Source organism: Schistocerca cancellata, chromosome 3, assembly GCF_023864275.1.
Source record: "Schistocerca cancellata isolate TAMUIC-IGC-003103 chromosome 3, iqSchCanc2.1, whole genome shotgun sequence".
Classification (NCBI taxonomy): Eukaryota; Metazoa; Arthropoda; class Insecta; order Orthoptera; family Acrididae; genus Schistocerca; species Schistocerca cancellata.
The window spans coordinates 239,962,903-239,987,978 of NC_064628.1; the positions used below are offsets into that span (position 1 = coordinate 239,962,903).

At 40.0% G+C, this 25,076-nt stretch overlaps 1 protein-coding gene across 1 annotated transcript in view; it reads left to right on the top strand.

The window, feature by feature from the left end:
- The window catches only part of LOC126176241 (tyramine/octopamine receptor-like), a 137,676-nt gene extending 118,509 nt beyond the window's left edge, over positions 1–19,167 (top strand). The window contains exons 5-6 of the mRNA XM_049923386.1: positions 6,950–6,979; positions 15,120–19,167. Coding sequence (XP_049779343.1) covers positions 6,950–6,979; positions 15,120–15,416 — 327 coding nt within the window. The 3' untranslated portion in view covers positions 15,417–19,167. The remainder of the gene's footprint in view (positions 1–6,949; positions 6,980–15,119) is intronic.
- The last annotated feature ends 5,909 nt before the right edge of the window (positions 19,168–25,076 follow it).

A 25,076-nucleotide genomic window follows, 5' to 3' on the forward strand; every position in this document is an offset into this window, starting at 1 on the left:
CCTTGGGCTTCTGGGAAAAATTCTTTCTGTACTATCATCAGTTTCATAAAAATATTTAAAGCCTCAATGTTAGGTGAAATATATATAATATTTATCTTCACATGATACAACCCTGAATTAGACACTGTTACCGTATTATAACATATATTACATCAGCAGTCTATAAAGCTTTGCTATACAGTGTACTTATTTATGTTGTAACTGCAGTCGGCGTTAACGCTCTCGAAGTGTAAGTGTTACGAATCACCGTCCGTGGTGCCCGAAAGGTTCTAGGCGCTACAGTCTGGAACCGCGCGACCGCTAAGGTCGCAGGTTCGAATCCTGCCTCGGACATGGATGTGTGTGATGTCCTTAGGTTAGTTAGATTTAAGCAGTTCTAAGTTCTGGGGGACTGATAACCTTAGAAGATAAGTCCCATAGTGCTCAGAGCCATTTTTTTGTTACGAATCTGTTCACGCCTATTGTAGTTATAATATGAATAGGTACTCTACCTACCACCGTTTTTATAGACTGACGATGTAATTTATATTACATTGTATGATAAAATGGTCTAATTCATGGTTTTATCATTTGACGTTAATGACTTTATATTTCGCTTGGTATGAAGCTGTGAATACTTTTGTGAACCTGATGATGGCCAATCGACGGAAACTTGTGAGGTAAATAAAGAATTTTACCTGCATCCGTATTAAAAATTTCTTCAAATAAACTTAAGTGAGTTTCCAAAGGTTAGCGCTACTTGATAGTGAGAAAGTGATTCATCCACCCGAACATATTAAATGGCTAAATATAAAAATCAATGTAACAATAATAGTACTTAGCTGAAAATAAAAATTAGCTTCCTCAAAAATGTTAAGACTTAAGATCGTAATTTCGACTACCGAAAGCTGATGCTAACAAATTATTTCCTCAGTTACGTCAATTCTGCTTATTCAGTTGCAATACCAGCTAGTTACAATGGTTAATTCCAAAAAAATTGAAACCGCTAGATCAATAACGAGAGCTATTGCACTGGAAGCAATATGTCTCATAAGCCCTGAACATCAGTGGCTTCATATCTACACAGATGCTTCATGAATGGAAAAAGAAGGAAACGTTGGCACACGTTACAACAAAATTGTCTTGTTCTATTAAACTTTACGTCCTCGCCATTCATATTTTGAAGGTGAAGTTGAAGGCAAGAGAATTTCAGCAAATCAGTCAAACAACTGTTCACACGCATTCGACGAAGCAACTACATTATGTGATTTCAGAGCAGAAATATAGCATTTGTCAACGCATAAGATCCAAAATCGTTCAAGTTGAAGATATCGAAGAAATAATTAAATACACTCCTGGAAATGGAAAAAGAACACATTGACACCGGTGTGTCAGACCCACCATACTTGCTCCGGACACTGCGAGAGGGCTGTACAAGCAATGATCACACGCACGGCACAGCGGACACACCAGGAACCGCGGTGTTGGCCGTCGAATGGCGCTAGCTGCGCAGCATTTGTGCACCGCCGCCGTCAGTGTCAGCCAGTTTGCCGTGGCATACGGAGCTCCATCGCAGTCTTTAACAGTGGTAGCATGCCGCGACAGCGTGGACGTGAACCGTATGTGCAGTTGACGGACTTTGAGCGAGGGCGTATAGTGGGCATGCGCGAGGCCGGGTGGACGTACCGCCGAATTGCTCAACACGTGGGGCGTGAGGTCTCCACAGTACATCGATGTTGTCGCCAGTGGTCGGCGGAAGGTGCACGTGCCCGTCGACCTGGGACCGGACCGCAGCGACGCACGGATGCACGCCAAGACCGTAGGATCCTACGCAGTGCCGTAGGGGACCGCACCGCCACTTCCCAGCAAATTAGGGACACTGTTGCTCCTGGGGTATCGGCGAGGACCATTCGCAACCGTCTCCATGAAGCTGGGCTACGGTCCCGCACACCGTTAGGCCGTCTTCCGCTCACGCCCCAACATCGTGCAGCCCGCCTCCAGTGGTGTCGCGACAGGCGTGAATGGAGGGACGAATGGAGACGTGTCGTCTTCAGCGATGAGAGTCGCTTCTGCCTTGGTGCCAATGATGGTCGTATGCGTGTTTGGCGCCGTGCAGGTGAGCGCCACAATCAGGACTGCATACGACCGAGGCACACAGGGCCAACACCCGGCATCATGGTGTGGGGAGCGATCTCCTACACTGGCCGTACACCACTGGTGATCGTCGAGGGGACACTGAATAGTGCACGGTACATCCAAACCGTCATCGAACCCATCGTTCTACCATTCCTAGACCGGCAAGGGAACTTGCTGTTCCAACAGGACAATGCACGTCCGCATGTATCCCGTGCCACCGAACGTGCTCTAGAAGGTGTAAGTCAACTACCCTGGCCAGCAAGATCTCCGGATCTGTCCCCCATTGAGCATGTTTGGGACTGGATGAAGCGTCGTCTCACGCGGTCTGCACGTCCAGCACGAACGCTGGTCCAACTGAGGCGCCAGGTGGAAATGGCATGGCAAGCCGTTCCACAGGACTACATCCAGCATCTCTGCGATCGTCTCCATGGGAGAATAGCAGCCTGCATTGCTGCGAAAGGTGGATATACACTGTACTAGTGCCGACATTGTGCATGCTCTGTTGCCTGTGTCTATGTGCCTGTGGTTCTGTCAGTGTGATCATGTGATGTATCTGACCCCAGGAATGCGTCAATAAAGTTTCCCCTTCCTGGGACAATGAATTCACGGTGTTCTTATTTCAATTTCCAGGAGTGTATATACAAGAGAAGAACGAGACAATTGTAGTTCAGTAGGTCTCATCTCTGTGTACCTTATATTGTAATGCAAAAGCAGATTTTATAGCAAAAATTAACCAGACTGGAGAAACTACCTGGTCAGATCTTGCACTGAAATGCATTATTATGAACATATTTCAAGAGGAATTGCAATGATCTAACAACGCGTCGGTGAGGAAAAAATCTGGAAAATACTCGTGGACGACTCGATATTGCCTGACAGGCAAAGAAAAGTTGCAGTAAACATATTGGGCTTGACTACAGCACCTGATAGTTCGGCTGCTTATCTGCATAAAATCACCAACCTGCTGTCTCCTGAATGTGTACTGTGTCACAAGATGGTTTCGATCATGAACAAAGAGCATTTAAGAGAATGTAGAAAATTAAGTGATTGTAATTGATACTTAACGACATTGTATTGTGAAGCAAGAAGGCGAATGACCGTAAGTCAAGTGCCACAACACAAATTTAATGGTAATGATAATTATAATAAAAATAATAAGAAAAGACTGCTACAATGGCAAAGGAGTATTTGGTTAATGTAATTTCGGGAGTAACAGTCCTCTTCTGTGCCAAACTCAGTATCTCACAGTAGTATTTGCACCCAGCGTCCTGAACTGTTAATTTGTATTACTATCAGTATCCGTTCAACCATGCGAATCACATCTACTTAGTCTTGAAAGGAGTCAGTGTTTGTTTTACAGAATACTAATTACAACGGTTGTAAATGAAGGAATTAATAAAACACGAAAAACATGTAAGAGGATGTAGCCTACGAGTAAATAACAAGTTGCAGAACTATTGCAAGGAATTTATATACGGATCAGAATGAGTGTGCCACAACGCAACCTTTCAAGTTGGATTGACTACATGGGGTTTATGACTGGATTTTTCCAGTTCTTCTGCAAGCCTATTGAAAATATGTCCCACAATACAACACTGTTCGAGACAGTACTGTTAAATCAAGCAAATTAATGAAGCCTTCGCGTTCCAGTGACAGACAGAATACCTCTAAACCGAAAACTTCATCTTTGTCTACAATACTTACTATTTCCTCTTTGTTCTTGGACATATTATATTATATATGCTACCAGTTTACATTATCAAACACTTGAATCCACTTTTTCTTAAGAATTTCTTTTACCATCAAGCACTCCGCCAGAATTGCTTCTCAAGTGTCTTTATCATTCATAATGTCAAACAGATCGTCATCTAACATATCCTCCATTTTATTTTTCACTGTTCATTATAACAGTCCTGTCAGAAACTTGTTCTTGTTGTGGTCTTCAGTCCTGAGACTGGTTTGATGCAGCTCTCCATGCTACTGTATCCTGTGCAAGCTTCTTCATCTCCCAGTACCTACTACAACCTACATGCTTCTGAATCTGCTTGGTGTATTCATCTCTTGGTCTCCCTCTACGATTTTTACCCTCCACGGTGCCCTCAAATACTAAATTGGTGATCCCTTGATGCCTCAGAACATGTCCTACCAACCGATCCCTTCTTCTAGTCAAGTTGTGCCACAATCTTCTCTTCTTCCCAATCCTATTCAACACCTCCTCATTAGTTATGTGATCTACCCATCTAATCTTCAGCATTCTTCTGTAGCACCACATTTCGAAAACTTAAATTCTCTTCTTATCTAAACTATTTATCGTCCATGTTTCACTTCCATACATGGCTACACTCCATACAAATACATTCAAAAACGACTTCCTGACACTTAAATCTATACTAGATGTTAACAAATTTCTCTTCTTCAGAAACGCTTTCCTTCCCATTGGCAGTCTACATTTTATATCCTCTCTACTTCGACCATCGTCATTTATTTTGCTCCCCAAATAGCAAAACTCCTTTACTACTTTAAGTGTCTCATTTCCTAATCCAATCCCTCAACATCACCCGACTTAATTCGACTACATTCCATTATCCTCGTTTTGCTTTTGTTGATGTTCAGAAACTTGGATTCATTAAATATAATACTGATTTTTGATACATCGTTCACTTATCTTGTTATCTTTACGATTGTGTGGATGACGTTTTTGTGAACGTCTTGTGGTGTATCTCCAGAGTCACGATCTCTGCGAACCAACTTGAATAATCGTTTGACTTCCGCTTCCCCTACTACGTTAGGAATTCCAAAGAATTACGAGTATTATCAATGCCTTCCAGCTTATTTGATAGCAATTATTCCCAAGCTGTCCTAAGCTCTAATACTGAATCGCCTATGTCTTCCTGTTGACTGCTATTTCTTCTCCTAGCACTTACCAACTCCCCCCTCACTAGAGGACTTCAAGTGCAGTTTCTCTTGTACTGTTAATGTCGAAACCTTTTCTTTTAATTTCAGAGAAGACTAGTTTGACTTTTCTAGACGCAGTGTGTAAACTTCCAAGGAAAATTTATTTTCCAATTTCTTGTCATTTTTCTTGCTGTCGATTCTCCTTGGCTTTCCTGCACGCCCTTTTAATTTCATTACTTAGTGAATCACATTCCTGTATTCCTGTAACATCCTGATTATTTTTATACTCTGTACCAGTTAAATTATTTCTTCTGTTACCCACTGATTCGTCTCAGTTACGTATTTGTTCTGCTTCTGTAAATGCCCTTTTTAGAGATGCTCATTCCTGTTCCAGTGAACTACTTATCGTGATAATCAGCGCATTATCTACAGTCTTAGAAAACGTAAAACGTACTTCATCATTCTTTAGTACTTCAGCATCGCAATTCTTTCCACAACGATTCCTCTGGCCGTTTCTTTTAAACTCCAGTCTGTTCTTCATAACAACTAAGATGTAATCTGAGTCTGTATCTGCTTCTGGGTACGCCTTACAATCCTACATATGATTTCAGTATCTCCTGAGTAAGCAAGATGTCCAGCTGGAATATTCTCACATATCCAGGCCTTTCCCAAGAAATCTTTTTCCTTTCATGGTTTTTGAATAGCGTATTTCTTATTAATAACTGAAATTTCTTGCATAACTCTATAAGCCTTGACGGGCGAAGGTAGGAGAACATGAATATCAGACTATCTCAAGCAAAGAGAGACGTGCACTAGTATTAAAGATAGGCGTTAATTTAGGAAAGAAATTTCTTAGACTGTACGTTTCTAGCACAGCATTGTATGTTTGTGAAACATGACAAGTTGGTTAAACCGTAACAAAAGAGAATCGAAGCGTCTGAGATCTCTTGTTTCACAAGAACGTTGAATATTAGGTGGAATGGTGAGATAAAGAAAGAGGTTTACCGCAAAATTGGCGGAGAGAGAAACATTTGGAAAACACTGACAAGATGAAGGGACGGGATGATAAGATATGCGTAGAACAACCTTCGCTAAACAGAGGAAGCTGTAGAGGGTCAAAAGAGTAGGGGGAGTTACAGAACGGAATACATCAAACTAACAATTGAAGACGTAGGGTGCAAGTGCTATGGTGAGATGAAAAGGTTAGACTAGGAGAGGAATTAGTAATGTAGCGCAAACCAGTCAGAAGACCGGTGATTCCAAAAACATTGCTGTTTATTCCCAAGGAGTTGCCGATTTTTTATGTTTACCGTATTGGCTTATTACCATTCTAATAAGGTGTTCGGTATATGCTTATCTGAACACGAAGGATTTTCAGATGGCATTGACTGTAACCTGCTTAAGAAAGTATTTTTGGTGGCTACCGTCAATCTTCATCGTTGTGTGCACAGATGCTCATGTCTTAGTTTTCTGCAATCCAAATGCCACATCACTTAGAAGTGAAACCTTCGTTGTGGGCACGGAGGAAAGAAATGGCTGTCTTAGTCAACACTACAAAAGACGTAAAATTTGAGAAACGCGTGATACTCGCCTTCTGTCTGCTACTTTCATTGCAGCTGAAGTCCGTGTGCTTAGCTGGATGGTAACGTGTTTGCCTTCCGTGCAGCGGGCACAGTCTCGATTCCCGGCTGGATTGGAGATTTTCTCCGCTCGTGGCACGGGTGTTATGTTGTCCTCGTCCTCACTCCATCCTCATCACCAGCGTGCAATTCGCCCAGTGTGGTGTCGACTGCAGTAAGACTTGCACTTGGCGGCCGGACTTCCCCGCATGGGGCCTCCCGTCCAACAATGTCGTACACTCATTTCATTTACATTGTAGTTGAAATTTTATTATGGTGCTGGGCGAAGTCTCGTTGGGTTTCATCTAGTAAATTACTAGTCGTCAAGTATTAGAGAAGCTGAGCGGGATGTTATATCCTAACGCCTCAGACAATGCTGAATAAATAAAAATGAGGCGGTAGGAAGAGGGAATTGCGACAGTGCTTCAGCTTGTACCTTGAGACTGATGGTCTTCTAACATGGAACATGTGATATGTGCAAATGAACTCAGTTTCTTTAATGCCATAAGTATTTGCACTGTCTTAAAAATGGAAATTTATATTAAGTGCCATGAGCTACTATTTCTAAATGTTTTTACTTGTAACTGGTTTTCATAATACCTTATATTAATTTCATTTCACCTACGCATTATTAATATGTATTGGAGTACTAATGTAACACATCGACTATTGAATACCACACCGACAATATTTTCTCAATTACAGCAAATTTGAGTAGAATGTTTATTCCTATGTACTTGACCATGATGTACCATCGAATTGCGTATAACGTTTGGAAAAAAAACTTACTTTTCCAGAGCAATTTTTCTAATTTCAGAAAAAGACTGCAGTAAGAAAAAGTGGAATAAGCACGTGTATTAATATTTTATTGCAGGGGTGGCTAGACATGAATGTTTGAAAAGTTTTCAAAGGTACAACATTCTGCCCTGCGTTTGAATAATATAATTTTGTGTGTTGGGGCACTCTATTATAAAAGACTAAACTGAGTAAACTGAGTTTCCCATGTTTTGACTGGATTGTAACGGCCCAATTCAGGGCGATTGACTGCCGTATACTGGTGTATGTCTTACTCTATAAATTGTCTGTTTGGGTTATCTGACGGCTACTGACGTTACATATCAGGAACGTCATTGTAAAATTGGAAGGGAAGTGCTGTGTTTGGGGATGGTTGTGCAGCAGGCTATTGCCTGCGCTGTTGCGGTAGGTGATTGAAAGACAACTCTAGTAGGTGTTGATTGGGAATAGTAAATCGGCAGGATTTTGCCAGTGCTGTATGTGATAGGTAGGCAACAGCAAATTGGCAGCTGGTATGCAGGGGTTGTGGTTTCCTGCAGCAAAGCGTTACAGCAGTACGGCAGTTCTCTCGTGACCACAGTTTATGCTGCACAACCCGGGTCAAGTGGTGCTGCTGGCTGGCGAACACACGCCATCCGCTGGACTGGAACCGCTGAGTTTATCTCGTGTTTCATAATGAAGCAGCCCAACACGCAGAATTATTTTATTCAGATGACTCTGGCTGTGGAAGCTTACGAACTCTCACGGACTGTTTATCGTGGTGGAGATTTTCTTTATGACACTCGTTTCGTTTTCTTTCCAATAAATATATTATTCTTTTGTGACAGCTGTTTCGAATTACTACTGATACATATATCGGTATGTGTGTGTGGCAATCTCAACTTAAACTACGTAGCTGGAAAACATTTTTCGATACTAACCTCAATTTCTTTCTACGATGAATATTATTTTTTAGTTCGTACTGTGTACTGCGATATTCGATTCGGTTTCTTTTCCACAGTTGGTTCTTGCGAGTCTCCGCTTGAGCTACATAGGCAACGCGTATTTTCCGATACCACCTATGATTTATTTACGACAGGTTATTTCTGGGTTCGTATTGTGTGTCATGATGTCCAACACAGCTGTAGTGCTTGTTTTCGCGATACTCGACTCGTTTACATTTTAGGAAATGTTTCTCTTACTTATGTGTGGCTAGCGACGGGTTCGCACTGGTAACTTTCACAAGGGGAGACGTTGGGGGCACAGCTTTACTTCAAACTTTGTACACCTTTAGTAGTCCGATAAAACAACATTATTTGCGAGTACTAAGGGCATTACTCTGACAATTCCTAAAAAATTGCAACCACATACACTTCGGGCATTGTGAGGGTTAGGGCGTACGTTTTGAGCAAATAGTTTGGTAAATAATACAGCCTCCCAAAACATGGAAAGCAAAGAGCTTGTAGTGGACGAGGTCCATTGTAAGATCTATCAGAGCGATTTTCGTTTAAAGCTTTCCGGTCCAGGGTGCCTTACGTCTTGATACGTTTACTCTTCTCCAGCATCCCTGAAAGTTTGTAACTTAGTCATGGAATTACCATATAAATACTCAGTCATCATTACTGCAACTACGAATTATGTAGACAAACGTGCTTTGTAAATCAATGTATCTGTTAGTGAAAACTGTCTCAAAATGCCTACAGTAGTTTCTGAAACTAGTCTCCAAACAATGGCAGAAAAAGGTGACATGGTATTTTAATTTAGTGAAACATATTGATAGGTCGTAATACACTCAAACAAAAGAAAGACGCTCAACGAAGGAATTATCCGAATTGGGCGAAAATCGGTAGATGTGATGTACAGACAAAATAATGATTAGCGAAAGAGCTTCGAAAATTGAGCAAGTCAATAATGCGTTGATTTACCTCTGCTCCCTGCGCACCAGACACGTGTTCTCCGGTCATCGTGACTCAATTGAAAGTGAGACACATCACTGCAGACAATTCTACTACAGTTAACGAGATTCCAGGCCAAAGATAGAAATGAAGGCATCCCAGACAGGGGCAGGATGCCAACCTGACTGATGCCCACCATCACACGCCCCGACAACCAGGACTGATGTTCTAGGGTCCATTTCTTAAATAGCAAAATCCGTTTGGTTAGCGTCTGCGACACTCTTAAAGCAGAGAGGTACGTCGACGATATTCCACGGCCCGTTTTGTTGTCCTTCACGGCAATCCATCTTCGGCTTACATTTCAGCAAGATAATGCCCACCAACCCACGGCCAGGATTTATTTATTTATTTATTTATTTATTTATTTATTTATTTATTTATTGTTCCGTGGGACCACATTAATGAGAAGTCTCCATGGTCATGGAACAAGTCAATACATGAAATTATAACACGATTGTAGAAACAGATAAAATGAAATATAAGAAACATATTCAGGCGACACGTCATTAGTTTAAATAAAGAAAATCAAGAATGTAACACTGGAATTCGCTTAATTTTTTAGCTCTACCAGGAGCCCCTCGACAGAATAGAAGGAGTGAGCCATGAGGAAACTCTTCAGTTTAGACTTAAAAGCGTTTGGGCTACTGCTAAGATTTTTGAGTTCTTGTGGTAGCTTATTGAAAATGGATGCAGCAGAATACTGCTCTCCTTTCTGCACAAGAGTCAAGGAAGTGCATTCCACATGCAGATTTGATTTCTGCCTAGTATTAACTGAGTGAAAGCTGCTAACTCTTGGGAATAAGCTAATATTGCTAACAGCAAACGACATTAAAGAAAATATATACTGTGAGGGCAATGTCAGAATTCCCAGACTATTGAATAGGGGTCGACAAGAGGTTCTAGAACTTACACCACACATAACTCGAACAGCCCGTTTTTGAGCCAAAAATACCCTTTTTGAATCAGAAGAATTACCCCAAAAAATAATACCATATGACATAAGCGTATGAAAATATGCGAAGTAGACTACTTTTCGTGTTGAGACGTCACTTATTTCAGATACTGTTCTAATGGTAAATAAAGCGGCATTTAGTTTCTGAACAAGATCCTCAACATGGGCTTTCCACAACAGCTTACTATCTATCCGTACGCCTAGGAACTTGAACTGTTCCGTCTCGCCTATAACATGCCCATTCTGTCTGATTAAAATATCAGTTCTCGTTGAATTGTGAGTTAGAAACTGTAAAAACTGAGTCTTACTGTGATTTAGCATCAAATTATTTTCCACAAGCCACGAACTTATTTCATGAACTACATTATTTGATAATGTTTCAATATTACACACAAGATCCTTCACTATCAAGCTGGTGTCATCAGCAAACAGAAATATATTTGAATCACCTGTAATACTAGAAGGCGTATCATTTATATTAATAAGAAACAGCAGTGGCCCCAGCACCGATCCTTGGGGAACGCCCCATTTAACAGTGCCCCATTGGGACTGAACATCATTATCACTCTCAATATTGCGGAGAATTACCCTCTGCTTTCTGTTCTTAAAGTAAGAGGCGAACCAATTGTAAGCTACTCCCCTTACTCTATAATGTTCCAACTTCTGCAGTAATATTTTGTGGTCGACACAGTCAAAAGCCTTCGTTAAATCAAAGAAAACACCTAACGTTCGCAACCTTTTATTTCATCCGTCCAAAATCTCACAGAGAAAAGAGACTATAGCATTTTCAGTTGTTAAGCCATTTATAAAACCAAACTGTACATTTGAAAGCAAATTATGTGAATTTAAATGCTGCAGTAACCTTGTATATACAACCCTCTCGATAACTTTAGCAAAGACCGATGGCATAGAAATAGGTCTATAATTATCAACATTATCCCTGTCTCCCTTTTTATAAAGTGGCTTCACTACCGAGTACTTTAATCGGTCAGGAAACCGACCACTCCTAAAGGAAAAGTTTTAGATATGGCTAAGTACTGGGCTAACATACATGGAACAATACTTCAGTATTCTGCTAGATACCCCGTCATATCCATGAGAGTTCTTGGTCTTTAGTGATTTAATTATTAACTCAATCTCCCTCTTGTCAGTATCATGGAGGAGCATTTCGGCTAACAGTCTCGGAATACTTTTTTCGACGAGCGCTATATGATTCCCTGTTGGGACTAGGTTTCTATTTAGTTCACCTGCTATATTCAGAAAGTGATTATTAAATACTGTACATATATGCGACTTATCAGTAACACGGACATTCCCACTACGCACTGATTCTATACCCTCGACCTGTCTCTGCAGACCAGCCACTTCCTTTACGACTGACCATATGGTTTTAATTTTATCCTGAGACTTAGCTATTCTATCTGCATACCACATACTTTTTGCCTTCCTAATAACATTTTTAAGCACCTTACAATACTGTTTGTAATGGGCTGCTGCATTTAGATTTTGAGTGTTTCTAACTTTTTGATATAATTGCCACTTTGTTCTACAAGATATTCTTATACCTTTAGTCAGCCACCCAGGCTGCCTGTTTGTGCTAGTACCCTGTTTTGAACGTTATAACGGAAAGCAACTTTCAAAGAGCTCGAGAAAAGTCTTGACGAAAGCATTATATTTATCGTCTACTGTATCAGCACTATAAACATCTTGCCACTCTTGTTCCTTGATAAGGTTTACAAAAGTCTCTACAGCAACTGGATCAGCTTTCCTAAAACGTTGGTAACTATATTTAACCTGCGTTGCAGCACAAAAATCTTTTAGACTTAAAATTTGTGCATCATGATCCGAAAGGCCATTCACCATTCTGCTAACAGAATGCCCTTCTAGTAATGACGAATGAACAAAAATATTGTCTATGGTTGTTCTACTGTTCCCTTGCACTCTCGTTGGAAAGAATACGGTTTCCATAAGATTATATGAATTAAGGACGTCTACCAGCATCCTTTTCCTTGCACAATTACTTATACAATTTATATTGAAGTCATCACATATAACTAACTTTTTGTATTTCCTATAAAGTGAACCAAGAACCTCCTCTAGCTTTAGCAAAAACGTTGTGAAATCGGAGTCTGTGGATCTATAAATAACAACAGTAAGAAGTTTAGCTCCACTAAATGTAACCACACCTGCACAACATTCAAACACCTTTTCAGTGCAGTACTTTGAAACATCAATTGACTCAAATGGGATACCGTTTTTCACATACATGGCTATTCCCCCACACCGCAAAGAGCTCCTAGAAAAGCTGCCAGCCAACCTGTATCCTGGTAAAGGAAGCCTCTGAATTATCTCCTTATTTAAGAAGTGTTCAGATATACCAATAATTTCAGAGTCAACATCTATAAGTAGTTCACTAACTTTATCTCTAATGCCTTGTATGTTTTGATGAAATATACTAATTTCCTCATTAATCGGATACCTAATCTTTGTCGAAAGTGGTTTCTTTGTTAGAGAGACTTCCCTTAAGCAGGAATACCTGTCAGCTGACTTCAATCTAAAAAAGGTACAGCTCTAACACCCACAACTACCGGAATTTTCCCATGAGTGATCCCACTACCCCCACCTACGCTGTCACCTATAAGCTTTGCCAACATCCCCTTTCCATACCTGTTGAGGTGCAGGCCATGTCTAGTGAAACCCGTCCTGCTGGTAGACTCCACCGACACCACTGAAATGTGACTCATGCCTTCTGTCATTAGCGCACCCCCAAGTCTCATGTTATTACGCCTGACGGCTGTATTAAGATGAGGCCGATCGTGACGCTGAAACAGTTCCACGAAATGCACATTCGTGTTGCCAGTGTGAGTGGCTATCTTTTCCAGGTCACCATCTATGTCATACTCCCCATCCCTATCAATACTATTACCAGCCCCACCCACAATCACTACCTGATCCTCTTTTGTAAAATCCCTACATAACCCCCCTATGTTAAAAGTCACCTGAGCCAATCCTGCATTAGGCTTCACAATGCTGGTGACCTGGTACTCACTCCCCAAAACTTCCTGCAACTGCTGGCCTACACCTCTACCATGAGAACTACCTAACAGCATAACCTTCTTCTTTCTCTTAGACTTTGCAACTGTCCTAGCCACCGTAACTGTTGAGGTCTGCCGCATACTTCCTACATCTACAGCTACTAGAGATTCCTCTCCACTAGACTCTGACAGTTGGTCAAATCTATTACAAACACCAATAGTAAAACTATCTGGAAATCTCCTTCTCCTAGCAGATCTCTTGCCAACAGCCAGCTCCCATTCCCCAACCCCCTTCTCCCTCCTCACCCTATCTAGCTCCTCCTGTGCGTTTTTCAACTACACCTGAAGGGCACAGATCTTACGCTCCTGCTCCTCTATCAACTTACTCTTGCTACATAACCTGCAGTTCCAGGAGAGGATCTCACCAGAATGCCCACTGGCTTCCCCACTGCATTCCCCCCAGTGAAAATACTTCGAACAAGTCTCACACCGCAATCCACTACTCACGGACATACGGCAAAGCCCACACTTCTCACTCATGGTAAAATTTTACAGTTATTGAAACAAGCAAACAACTTTATCTAAGTTCCGCTACTACAATAAGAAGATGTTAAAAACTGACTACAATAATCACAAACTTGCTCTACAAGGGAAGTAACTACTATTATTGACAGTATTAATCAACAACAAATGAGAATATAACAAAATACTAACACAGAAAGAAAATCAAACGTCTAATGACAGTAACGAAACTGAAAGCAGTTCGCAAAAATTTCTTCTGCAGTCATTTCACCGGAAAACACCAAGAACACCGGTTGAAGACTACTAAAGTTCCCAAATAAACTACTATACACAAACAATTAATTAGTACTTAGCTTTCGATGCGCCGCTACAGCTGCAACTGGTCAGCGCGGAATGTAAACACGGGTAAGAGGTTAAGTTACTCGATACGAAACACTCACAAATATCAGGTGATAACACGAGAAAGGCAAAGGTGAATGAAGAAACCACTAATAAGTCACTTATATAGTAAATATTAACACAAAAACCGTTAAAATATATATCTGCAACCTAAAAATAGATGAAAACTTTTAGAGCGATCTCACACGCAGTCACGCGCGTATGACGCCACACCAAAGATTTCTACTGCTTGTCTGCACGCTTGCCAAACCCTACCTAGATCTCTTTCCAGTTGAGAACGATTGGAGTATTATGGGCAGGGGCCTCCAACCAGCTCACGTGCCAGTTGGACAGAATTTGGCACAATATCTCCCAGGAGGACATCCAATAACTCTTATCAATCAATGCAAAGCCGAGTAACTGATTCCATAAGGGCTGGAGGTGGACCAACGAGTTATTTAACTGCTCACTTAGCGAAGCTCATTCTTTTGTGAAATTGTAATCATTCGCTTATCTGTACATGCACGTCACACCTACAGATTTTTGTCCCATTGCGATAATTACTTCTTAGTGCGTCGTTTTTTAAATCGTATTCCAATTATTTTTTTCCCCAAATACAGTAAATTCTCGTAATCAAAACTATATGTGTTGCTCATGATTCAAAGTATCGTTAATAATGCAACATCACCATCTCCATGTTGTTCAAATTATTTGTCGCATGTTCACTACGTCACTAGTCAAACCGTATGGCCAACATCGTAATTTGTTATTTATCCTTTCCAGTAACTTGCCTAAGAACGATTTTTCCCTAACTAGGAGCACTCTATACGACTTAGTGCGCACATGTTTATTATGTTTGTGTTGTCTTCCGTAGGTGGTTGCGCCTCAGAAGCCGCGCGACCCCGAGCGCGAGAAGCGCCGCCTGGCCCGGAAGAAGGAGAAGCGCGCCACGCTCATCCTGGGCCTCATCATGGGCTCCTTCATCGCCTGCTGGCTGCCCTTCTTCTTCCTGTACATCCTGCTGCCACTGTGTCCCGGCTGCGATATTCCAGACAGCGCATTCGCCACCGCCTTCTGGCTCGGCTACACCAACTCAGCGCTCAACCCCGTCATCTACACCATCTTCAACAAGGACTTCCGCAGGGCGTTCCGCAGGATCCTCTTCAAATGATGTTTGTTTGTGGTTTGCTGCTGGCTTTGCGCCCGCTGCCGGCGGGGGCGCGATGCCCAGGGCAAACCCGGAAAAGATAAGCACCACCACCAACATCAGCAGCAGCAGCATCCGCAGCGGAGGTGATGTGTCGTCGCCCCGGCTGCAGCGTCCACCACTGGGCCCCCTCACGCGTCGCTAAGCGACGGCGGTGGACGTCAAGTGCAAGTTGTACGCCGCCGATAGTCACAGCCCGGGCATAAAAAGCGACGGCGTCCGAGTCGCTGAGCTGTTCATGTTCCTAGCGGCATGGAGGGAACCGCAAGACAAGCTTGGGATCACAAAACAAAAGATAAGCCAAGGCGAAACACCATCTTTATTATAACGTGACACGCATACAGCAATAACTAGGCTAAGGTGTAGTTTTCGTACAAGTTGCCACCCGCCCCATATAAAGAGAAACGCCGCTGTAGAGTACGTGTGTACTGGTGAGTGGAGACTTAAATTTAAAATGTGGCCTGTATCGCCTTGACACTGGACGTGTTTGAGCGACAATTTCCTGCGAGGAGTTTGCTTTCGCACTGCCAGCTCTGGCAATCAGGACAACTTTGTTTCAGTTATATAGTTTTACTACGCCTGGAAGAATTATTCAAGTTATTCTAAAGATGGTGTACAAACATATTCCTCTATTACATTAACATTCATGCTGCAAATACCACAGCCGGAACCATTAGCTCACTAAAAAACGTTTTCCGAGTCCTCGTGATCTCATTGTAAGATAGAACCAACAGGAAAAAAATTCCATTCATTTACTGTTGTATCACCTACCTCGGTTGTCCATGAAAGTGATAAAAACTACTATGAAATTATTTGTCCTCAGTCACCCCACGACAGTAGCTAGGCAACACGCAGAAACAGAATTTGTTGTTTTATATTTTGTATACAGTTTTCCCAATATTTCATACATCACATCAGTGAAAGACTAGCAAGTATCTGAAACACTGAACCAGGTACAAAAATCACTATAAACTTGAAAAACACAGAGCAGAAATTTTTCACAGTGTCATCGAGACGTGTGCGATCAGCTTGTTCTGATGTTAACTCGCTTATAACCAAAGTCAATCAAAGAACAGTGTATGTGCCACATACAAACCGTGTTAGCGTGTCAAAGTTACGCACTTAATTTACATGCACCTTGTCAGCAGAAGATGAAACTACTGCATGTTTAGAATTCTACACATCATAACGCCATAATAACAACAAATAATTCAGAGCATATTTTTTTATGAAGTTTGGCAAGTTCTTGCTATACACTCTTATTTAGACAGTGACCATGTAAATCTTTTATTAAGTATTTCAATAAGGTGTTAATTTGTAAGTGACTGTCATCTGACTCTTAACTTTGCTTCAAGTTTTAGACCTTTTCGGCTGACAACGAGATGAAAAACAACATATTTCTGAATAAATAAAGAAGTGTTTGTTAAGTAATGTAAATGTTAATACTCTGTATGATAACTGCCATCATCGTCAACCATCTCTATGTCATCATAGAACAGAGTAGCGATCATTGTGTTCCTCTCCATTGTTATAGCGCCACAACACTACGAATTATGAAACATTGTTTTAAACACAGTTAAGACAAATAAGCCTCCTGGATAATGTTTTTAAATTGAACGTTCCAACTGAATCAGAATCTTCTTCTTTTCGTTAACAGACCATCTAGGGTTCCAATAACTTTCTCTTTATCATCGTATGAAGAGTGGATGATTGTTAATTCAGTAGTTGTAATTTTTTTAATAATCTTGAAAATGCCCTGATTTTTAAATTCAAATAGCATGTAGTGCATACATTTTATGGCGATAAGAATGAAAGATGGTTTATTCTTTTATCACCACCAATTGCTAGTACAATCATTGAGGACACACTCACAGAAGTGAATGTATCTTTTGTACTACGTCCAGTGTGTAAATGTTTTGACTGAATACTTGTTGTTGCCTTAAAACGACGTAATGGGGGACTTAAAGGATGCTAGTTATCTCTCTTCCAAAACGACGTTTCGATATTTCTTGGCAAAAATTACCTGTTGTCTCAGTTTCTTTTCGGTATCGTATCATTTACTCCATACTCATCCTTTTATACATTATCATGACTTTCATTCTATGAAAATAATGCTTACTTGCCGTTTGTTGCTAATATGAGTAACCATTTTTATTTTTATTTATGTTATCTCACAGTACTTCATTAGGGAATTTCTTCACAAGAAACCAAAGGAAGTTTTCTTATGCATAATTAAATAAAATCAGTTGATAACAAGCTATGCTTGGAGAATTGATAACAATATGAACATTCATTCCAAATTTTAAATTCTGTTTCCAAACGAAACAATATTCTTATCTAAATGAATGGTAGTGCAGTATTTGTTAGATAAGCAAGGCTCATTTCATGTTTTTTTTATATCAGTGTGAAGAAAGTTACTCTTCTAGAAATACAGGATAGACTGAAATTTTATTAGAAGTACATGATTGATTTCTTAGCTACTTGACATAATTTGGTAGTTTAATTAATTATCTACTGATTTGTGTGTCAGAGTTACACAGTTAACAGTTTAGTTGTAAATACTGCAACGAAGGATGGTGCTAGTTATATGATGCATTTAGTCATTACTGTTATGAATGAATGACATTGTATGTACAGGTATAGCAATTTTCAAATGACTGAGTCATACTGATGTCTTTCGTGTAATAGAAGAACATCCAACTGGATGTACTTTTAAATTCTAAATTTGAGGTGCAACATGTTACAAATTATTTAAATATATACTTGTTGTGTACTGTTAGTAAATAGTTACTCAATATCAAATAAAAAGTTCGATTTATACCTGTGAAAACACTAATTTTCTCCCAAGTATGACTGTGAAGAAATTTCACTAATTACATTGATTTCTTCAGCTTGTTTTGATTTAGATAGTGTTTCAGATTACTTGTGTCAGCTAAAATCTGAAAAATATTTCAAAGCATCAAACTTATCGCAAAAAAATGTTAATATGCAGCAACTGGAATTTCTTTACCCATCCTGATAAACAATTTACAAGCGCACAGTAAGTTATCATGTTGTTTACTAGTCTGTTATATTTGGATATCTATTTTGATCTTTTCTGTCGACAATAAAGAAACTTTTGTAATGGAAGTTCCATCTGGGTTTCACATTAGCTGTTCAGATAAATTCTGATATTTAGTAAATAATTTATTTTAACTCATTGTGTATGTGGATACTTCATATGAACAAGAATGAAATTCATATAGAAGTGAGTGTCTTCAGCAGAATTAAGAAATTATGCTTACATGAATTCTAAATAGTATAAAGTGTAAATTACATTACATCGTAACTGTCATATGTAACTTAATGTCTATCTGCGAGTGAGAAGTTATGTGTGTACTCACAGAAGTGCTAACACTTTTGGGAAATTTTGAGCCCCAAATTTTCCTTCAGTGTTATATCATTTCATTTTCAAATTTATGTATAGGGTGTGTCATAAATGCAACACTATAAATAACTTTTGTCTCTATTTTCATACTTTGCGCTATGTCATGAAGGATGTGTAAGTAATGATTCGAGTATGTAATGTGACGTCATTGTTTATTAAATTTATTGTCTAGATAGTGCACGATATTTAATATGTAAAATAATTACTCGATCTGTGTTATATTTAGACATTACAGGATATGCAATTAACAAGTTATAACATTAATTGTGTCAGTGATTAAACATAATGTAATACTTAACACACACACACATATATATATAAATATATATATATGTATACATTTCCTTATTGAAGTAATATTTGTAGCTAAAGTGTATAATTTTGTATAGAAAATTGTAATTCTTGTCTCTTGTCCACAAAATGATACATATAAAAATATATACTTCTATCCTATATTGTTGTCACACCTTACATGTGTGTGTAAATTGTAACATGTAATATTCTTCCTATGAAATAGTTATGTACATTACAGCTGTAAACCAGATACTGTGTATATTGTAATTATAGTAATATACTGTTTTGTGTACAATGTTTATGCCAAAATAAGAAATTCAGTTAAAATAAATACATACTTTCGTTTTACAAAAGATCTGATTGTAAATTATTATTAATGATATCAAAATTTCAGGCAAATATCCTCAACAGCAGTCTCTGGTCTTTGGGACATGTATTTGAGAACTAGTGTGATAGTAATTATGCACTCACACAGTTCATTGTTATTTTTATGCACTGAGAAAGTGTGAAGAATGCAAATTATTTTTGATTCATAAAGTGGTCGATAAATTTACAGTAGTCTGCTATTAAGAAAAAGAGTTGCTTCCCGTTTAAACAAACCGGTTCAAAATTTAATTACTTAAGCAGTAACAGTTCCTTGCTAACAGTTTATTGTAGCCTCAAGATAATGGACTCGCGACCTATGTGCTGTTTTCTGCGGAGGGGAGAACTACAGAAGACTGCAGGTTGGTGACCATTATTCAGTCATGCATTCCACTCAGGGTGGTGGAAACAACTAGGCATCTCGCGTGTACTGCAATCTTAGTTCAAATGAGATCATCATCATTCATTAGTCCTTTGCAAATCATTCTGCAAATCTGTACTGTTTTCTGGCATTGCTACGTTCCTATTGACAACCGTATCAGCTGCGAACAGTCTTGAAGAGCTTCCGACGCTTCCTACTAGATCATTTATTTACACTGTAAACAGTAAGTAACGATTTTTTCAAGTCTCCGTGAGCCACTCCGGAAATTGCCTTTAGATCCATCGATGTCGTTCCGTTAAGGGCAACGTGTTGAGTTAAGTCAGCAAGGAAGCCTTGAGGCCGGCGTTTGTGGCCATGCGGTTCTAGGCGCTTCAGTCTGGAACCGCGCGACCACTACGGTCGCAGGTTCGAATCCTGCCTGGGGCATGGATGTGTGTGATGTCCTTAGGTTAGTTAGGTTTAAGTAGTTCTAAGTTCTAGGGGACTGATGACCTCAGATGTTAAGTCCCATAGTGCTCATAACCGTTTGAACCATTTTTGAAGTCTTGAAATCAGTCACAAATTTGGTCCGATACTCAATCAGGTAATACTTATTTTCACTGACCTGCAGTGCTGTACGTTGTTAGTCGTGTCAAGAAACACGGTATCAACCTGAGCGCCGTTGTCTACAGCGCTGTGGATCTCATGGAGAACAGAGTAAGCTGAGTTTCGCAAGATCTCTGTTTGCGGAATCCATGTCAATTTTTATAGAGGAGATTTTCGTTCTCCAAAACAACCGAATTCTTGAGCATGAAACATTTTCCATCGTTCTACAACGAACTGACGTCAATTATACATCCCTCTAATTATGTGCATTTGTCCTAAGTGGCTTCTTGAAAACGGGGATGGCCTGCAATTTTTTCCAGTCGCTAGGTACACTTTGTGGTGTCACCGCCAGACACCACACTTGCTAGGTGGTAGCCTTTAAATCGTCAGCGGTCCGCTAGTATACGTCGGACCCGCGTGTCGCCACTGTCAGTGATTGCAGACCGAGCGCCGCCATACGGCAGGTCTAGAGAGACGTCCTAGCACTCGCCCAGTTGTACAGCAGACTTAGCCAGAGATGGATCACTGACAAATACGCTCTCATTTGCCGAGACGATAGTTAGCATAGCCTTCAGCTACATTTGCTACGACCTAGCAAGGCGCCATTACCAGTTTATATTGAGATTGCTATTAATGTATCGACAAGAGCGATTTATGGATTAAAGTTAAGTATTACATCAACTACGTACTTTATTTATTAGACTCAACTCCTTTAATTGTTCCAAACCTCACGCCAGTCTGCGTGAGCTTAAAAGCGTGCCTTTCGGCTTCCTCCTAACTCCGTGAATTGGCTCCTGCCAATTCACAACACACTTCGTTGCTCCAGCGTTCTGCGACAGCTACTTTGTTATAGATGTCTCATCTCATCAGTGTCATCGACGGGCAGCGTATGAGAGAATGACTGAAACTGCGTGTAATGTTGCTAGTTACTTGGAACGTTACATATGGCGTTAAGCATGACACCCAACAAACAGTGGCAGAGTGTTACCGGTAATGTTACACTTAACTTTGTCGTACAGGCAGGCAAGGGGTAAGAGGTGACTGGACAGCATACAGCAAGGGATTTCCTGGACGAGACGCGTCAGCAGTAATCTCCCATGGTGCCAATTACCGCTGGTAGAGTCTGAGGCGAAAAGTCCCTGTCTCAGAACGTAGTCCTACTCTCTATAAACGAGGCTGTATAAGCTCACTACCTGGCACTCTTCTCACACCCTCAGCGTCGAATCAGCATTCTTCTTTCAATAAGACGGGATTGTTTAGTTTCTCAGTCAGCCATGAGTGTTGTATTAAAATCATTACTATTTTTACCTTCTCTATATTCTTTCTGACAGCTCTTTTTCCCTGCTGTGGCTACCAGTGTGAGTGGAAAGTTTTCAAAATGTTGATAAATCTTTCCATGTCGCAGTAGCGTCTAGCGCCTCTGCGTGTACCGCTTGTCACTTAAGCATTCGACAGTCTGTAGCTTCCTTATGTCATTCGTTGTGAGAGGGTTTCTCAGGCCCTTATTTGCATGGAGCTACATACTAGCAACGTACAAATATCGTAATGACAAGGAACGAGTCAGTTTACAGCATATTTACCATTTAAAGATAAGTTCACGTAACAGAAAAGAATATTTATGTTATTAATAGAATTAAGTATTTAACACTTTTAAGCTGAAACTACACACGTTTCTAAACAAAAACGTTTCTACGAAATAGCAGGAGTTACCGAGAAGCTGTGTTATCTGTCATATATTTAATATCAGTGGGTAAGTAATCAAAGATTTTTGTAGCAGAATTATTCTCTATGAGCTAGAGGCAGTTTAAATGAGTAATAATGGAAGTCTGCTTCCTCTTCTAACATTTTAGTGGCTGAATTTAGCTGTCTGAGAAACTATAAGGTTTTTTTTTCAATTATGCTCAATAACACAACCAAAAATTTTGGAAGATTTTGTCATGCTTATTAACTCCTACCCATGATTCAGATTTGCCACCTGTGCAGTAATCTTTAATCTTTCTTGGCGCACGTTTGATTGATATTATTGCTTTTCCAATGTGTAAAATGAACCAAATCTGAGGTATGTCTTTTAAATCGAAGATAATTGACATAAATAGAAGATAACAGTTGTGCCAATACTGAATTTTTTGCAACTGCGTTAAAGATTTCTCCGCAATCAGAATAATTTCCCCTGCCTACCGTCGATTACCTTTGAAGCACAACACTTTCAACTGAAACGCCACGGCGTTTCGACGAACTCATTCAACAAAAAACTTCAGGGCTTTACATTTAATTTCTGCATTTTTTAAGATAAACATCGTTAACTCGATAAATGTCATTTTTTTGTAACAAAATGTGATTTGCGTTGTGCCTCTGAAAAGTCGCGGAAGATACCGCCTGGTGCTGTTTCGACTTCCATCCCTGATGAAACTGATGAGTGAATGAATAAATAGTATTATCAGCAGACCAACACTTCTGATAGACGAGGTTTGAATCAACAAGACTACTGCTATTGCTAGAATTCCTTATTGGAGAACACGACCTCTTCCGCAAATTAAATTTGCGTCTTCAGATGCTTCATTGTGTACAAAGGCATAAAAAAACATCAGTAATTTATCCATGCCAAGGAACGGACAAATAAAGGCGATAATATTAATGTCTGCTTAGAGTCAGAAGATTAAAGGTTCATGTAAACCAGATAAAACTATTCGCAACATTTATACCCAGGGATTTAAAACTTCTGACTCAAGAATATGCGAGCGTCTATGATAAAATTATTGGGAGGTAAGGCCATCCTCAACTTAAAAAAGAAGCTAGTGGGAACCTCAAAGTGAGAAGGTAGTAGCTATTAAAATAATTTATGAGAAAAATAATTAAAATACTTGGCAAATACGCCGCGTTTCTAACATTAAAACAGAAACAGTTGCCAATAGTGTCGCACTTTACCTCCATTATAGAGGGCCTTGCGAGGAAGTGTCTCTGCTGCCGGCGCCAGCTAACCGCCATCTGCCGGGAGGCCTTAGAAGAAAGCCACGCCTGTTCGGTATCACAAACATTAGGTAATTAAATACCTTGTTTGAAATGCTGGAAGCTGGCTGCACATTTTAAATTACCAAAATGCAGTAATCAGAAATAACACACTCTGTTTTATTCATGTAAGAGGCTTTTCATTTGTGAAAACAATTTTATTAACTGTAAGGACGCTGTATTGGATAGTGCTGACATATAACGTATAGGACCCTAGATAGTATCGGGAATTCTTTTTAAATTAGTTGTAACAGTAATTCTGACTTATTCGACTCGACTCATAAGCAAAGTGTATTGTTGCCGATTATTGCAGTTTGGTAGCTTAATATGTCCAGCCGGCCCCCAACATTTCAGTCAAGGTATCTAATTACTTAATGTTTGTGGCACCGCATATGCGCGGCTTTCCGCGTAGGTCCCGCTACAGATAGCTGTTAGTTTGCGCCGGCAACAACAGCGCTTCCTCCGCAGCCTATCAACAATGGAACGAAAGTGCGACACTATTGACAACTGTTTCTCATTTAACGTTACAAATGAGGCGTTTTTGCTAAGTATTTCATCAATTTTTGCTATGAATTATTTTTATACTACTACCTTCTCACTTTGACGTTCTTACTACGTTCTTGTTTAGTTTGGGGATGGCTTTAGCCCCCAAAACATTTATCATAGACGCTCGCACATTCGTGAGTCAAAAGTTTTAAATACTCGGATATAAATGTTGTGAATGGCTGTATCGGGTTTAAATAGAACCTTTAATATTTTGACTGTAAGTAGATATTGATATATATATATATATATATATATATATATATATATATATATATATATAAAGTAGTGTGTACTTCTCATATCTAATCGTAAGCTATTTACTTTATTAACATCAAGACAGCAAACTGCGTTTAGAAGTCTGCAAAACATTTCCTACTCGTCACAAACTTTTATTTTCTCTTTGATAGTGTGGGTGCTGTTTCTCGAGATTGCCTACCGAATATCAGGCAGACGATTGGAATTCGTCCCACCGCAGTGTGACTGTTGCAGGACTGGTCGCTATATATGGAGGCTCGTAATCTTGGTTATGGTGCGCCGTGGAAAATTAAATTTTGATCGCCGGTTTAAGCATCCAGCAAACAGCAGCATTAACTACACTGGCTGATAGACCTCTCAGCATTTGGGAGTGTATTGATAATGTCGGTGACGACAATATATTGTAAGAAGCACACTGCAACACGTTTTTAAAATATCGCCCTTCTTGAGACACGTTTAAAAAGCCTATAATACTACAGTAAGAGGTACTGAATATTAACTATGCATTATCGTCGTAAAACAGCTCCAAATTATTAAACTGCCCTGAGACAAGTAAAACTGTTTCCTGTGTTTAATCTTGTAATATTTCCTAGTATGGCTCTGAGCACTATGCGACTTAACTTCTGAGGTCATCAGTCCCCTAGAACGTAGAGCTAATTAAACCTAACTAACCTAAGGACATCACACACATCCATGCCCGAGGCAGGATTCGAACTGCGACCGTAGCGGTCGCTCGGTTCCAGACTGTAGCGCCTAGAACCGCTCG